This window comes from Geospiza fortis, unplaced genomic scaffold (genome assembly GCF_000277835.1).
Source record: "Geospiza fortis unplaced genomic scaffold, GeoFor_1.0 scaffold432, whole genome shotgun sequence".
NCBI lineage: Eukaryota > Metazoa > Chordata > Aves > Passeriformes > Thraupidae > Geospiza > Geospiza fortis.
Window position 1 is genome coordinate 1,216,607 of NW_005054436.1, and position 2,667 is coordinate 1,219,273.

General features: G+C 62.5%; 1 protein-coding gene across 1 annotated transcript in view; it reads left to right on the top strand.

The window, feature by feature from the left end:
* The window catches only part of GALE (UDP-galactose-4-epimerase), a 3,820-nt gene extending 1,502 nt beyond the window's left edge, over positions 1-2,318 (top strand). The window contains exons 2-9 of the mRNA XM_005427163.3: positions 11-124; positions 246-422; positions 513-626; positions 706-772; positions 861-946; positions 1,058-1,135; positions 1,246-1,360; positions 1,437-2,318. Coding sequence (XP_005427220.1) covers positions 11-124; positions 246-422; positions 513-626; positions 706-772; positions 861-946; positions 1,058-1,135; positions 1,246-1,360; positions 1,437-1,492 — 807 coding nt within the window. The 3' untranslated portion in view covers positions 1,493-2,318. The remainder of the gene's footprint in view (positions 1-10; positions 125-245; positions 423-512; positions 627-705; positions 773-860; positions 947-1,057; positions 1,136-1,245; positions 1,361-1,436) is intronic.
* Positions 2,319-2,667: the final 349 nt, after the last annotated feature.

The following is a 2,667-nucleotide window of genomic DNA, read 5'->3' on the forward strand; positions in this document are numbered from 1 at the left end:
CCCCCTGCAGCACCGTTTCTCGGCCGTGATGCACTTTGCGGGGCTCAAAGCTGTGGGGGAGTCGGTGCAGAAGCCTCTGGAATATTACAGAGTGAACCTCACCGGGACCATCGGGCTGCTGGAGGTGAGAGGGGCCGGGGGTGATCCCGGGCTGCTCCCCCTGCCCTGCCCAGGCCCTGCCGGCGCCCCTGGAGGGCTGGCACAGGGCACAGGGCTGCATCAGCGCTGCCCATTGCCCCTGGCAGACCATGAAGGCGCACGGCGTGAGGAACATCGTGTTCAGCAGCTCTGCCACCGTCTACGGGGACCCCAAGTACCTCCCCCTGGACGAGAAGCACCCGGTGGGGGGCTGCACCAACCCCTACGGCAAATCCAAGTTCTTCATTGAGGAGATGATCCGGGATCTCTGCAGAGCAGAGAAGGTGAGGAGCTGCCCCATGGGGCTGTGTCCCCCACACCGGGGCTGTCCCCACACTGGGGGTGACCTGGCAGCCCTGTCCGTGTGTCCCCAGGACTGGAACGCCGTCCTCCTGCGCTACTTCAACCCCATCGGCGCCCACGAGTCGGGGATGATCGGGGAGGACCCTCAGGGCATCCCCAACAACCTCATGCCCTACGTGGCTCAGGTACAGCCCCCACAGCCCCCGGGGGTCGCAGGGAGGGGACGCAGGTGCCGGGGCTCCACGGGGCTGTCCCTCTGTGCAGGTGGCAGTGGGACGCCGGGAATTCCTGAGCGTCTTTGGGAACGACTACAAGACGGACGATGGAACGGGTGCGTCACGGGACAGGGGGAGTTTGGGATGGGGGAATTTGGGATTCCCAGAGCCCTGGCCCTGCCCTCACCCTCTGTGTCCCCACAGGAGTCAGGGATTACATCCATGTCGTGGATCTGGCCAAAGGCCACATCGCTGCTCTGAAGAAGCTCAAGGAGAACTGTGGCTGCAAGGTGCCAACCTTGGGGTGCTGCCAGCCCTGGGGGGATTTGGGGGTCCCAAGGGGGGCTGAAGGGGAGCCTGGCCCTTCTCCCTTTGATCCCTGTCCTTTATCCTTGTCCCAGATCTACAACCTGGGCACAGGCACCGGCTACTCCGTGCTGCAGATGGTCCGGGCCATGGAGAAAGCCTCGGGGAGGGAGGTAAGGGCAGAGCTGCAGGCTCACAGGGGCAGCAGCTGCTCCCCACAGGGCTCTGCTCCCCCTCAGCCCCCCTGGCACCCCCCAAGCCCTCGGTGCTGCTCTCCCTGCAGATCAAGTACCAGATCACAGCCCGGCGCGAGGGGGACGTGGCCTCCTGCTACGCTGACCCCGCGCTGGCCGAGCGGGAGCTGGGCTGGAAAGCTGCCTTTGGCCTGGACAAGATGTGTAAGGGCATCCCCTCCCTGGCACAGCGGGCACTGCCAGCCCCCTGCCCTCCCTCACCTCCCTCCTCCTGTTCCAGGTGAGGACCTGTGGCGGTGGCAGCTGCAGAACCCCACGGGCTTCAGCAAGAACTGAGCTGTGACCGAGGGCTGGCTGAGCCCAGGGATGCTCTGAGCCAGCCCTGCCTCCTTCCCCCGGGGCTGTCACCATCCTGGGAGGGCATTTCCAGCTCCCCCTCCCGCCTCTGGCTCGGGGCAGGAAGGCCGGAGCATCCTCAGCCTCCCTCCTCCTCATCCTCATCCCACAGGTCTTTGCATCTCACAGAGCAGAACCACAATGAAGGGAGAACAGAGCCAGGGCCTGGTTTGGCACCATGGGCATGGAACCGCCATGGGAACCCCCAGGGGCTGCAGCCAGCCCGGGCTGGGAGCTCCTGGGCCCTCCCTGGGCATCCAGCACTGGGACAGCTGGGTCCTGCTGAGCCCAAACTGCAGCAGAGCCCCTGTTCCCTCCTGCCCCACCCAGCTCAGGGGGAGCCCAAGGCCCCTCTGCCCCTGCCCTGGCACAGAGAGGCACCAGGAACCTCCCACAGGGACCACTCACATTCCAAGGCTTCCTCCCCCCCCCCTTGTCCCCCAGCATGGTTTTGGGGACCAAACCCCATCTCCCCCCTCTCCTGCTGAGCTGGAGAAGCCCCTGCCCAGGGCTGTGCCAGCCTGGCCTGGCTGCCCACAGCCCCCTGGGTGCCTGCTCTGGGCTCCTGTGGCAGCCACGCCCCAGAGCCCTTTGCCAAAGGCTGCCAGGAGCCAGCTCTGCCCTCCTGTCCCACCCTGCTCCTGTTTATTCCTGGCAGCTCCCAGGGCAGGGATGACGCAGCCGGCCCCGTGTGCTGTCAGCTGCATGAATAACTTATGAATTGAGCTTTTGATTTGTTTTTAAAATAAACTTTCCTACTTTCTAAGTGGCAGCTTTGTTTTCCTTCCCCTCAGCCAGAGCTGCTGCCCCTAAAAATGGCAACCTGGGGCCTCATGGAACCCCATTCCCCCCCAGATCTCCCATCCTGCCTGGCCAGGGATGACGCCAGCTCAGCTCCGGGATAAGTTGAGGGTTTATTTCACCTTGGTTCTCTGTGGAACGCACACACACACACAAAAAAAAAAAACCAAACATGTACAAGGAAGACAGGAGAGAGAAGAAAACAACCAAAAAAAAAAAACAAAAAACCAAACCCAAAAGAAAGAAAAAAAAACAGAAGAAAAAACCCAAAGCTGTATTGAGGAATGGAGAGAAGCTGTTCTCCCTCCCTGGTT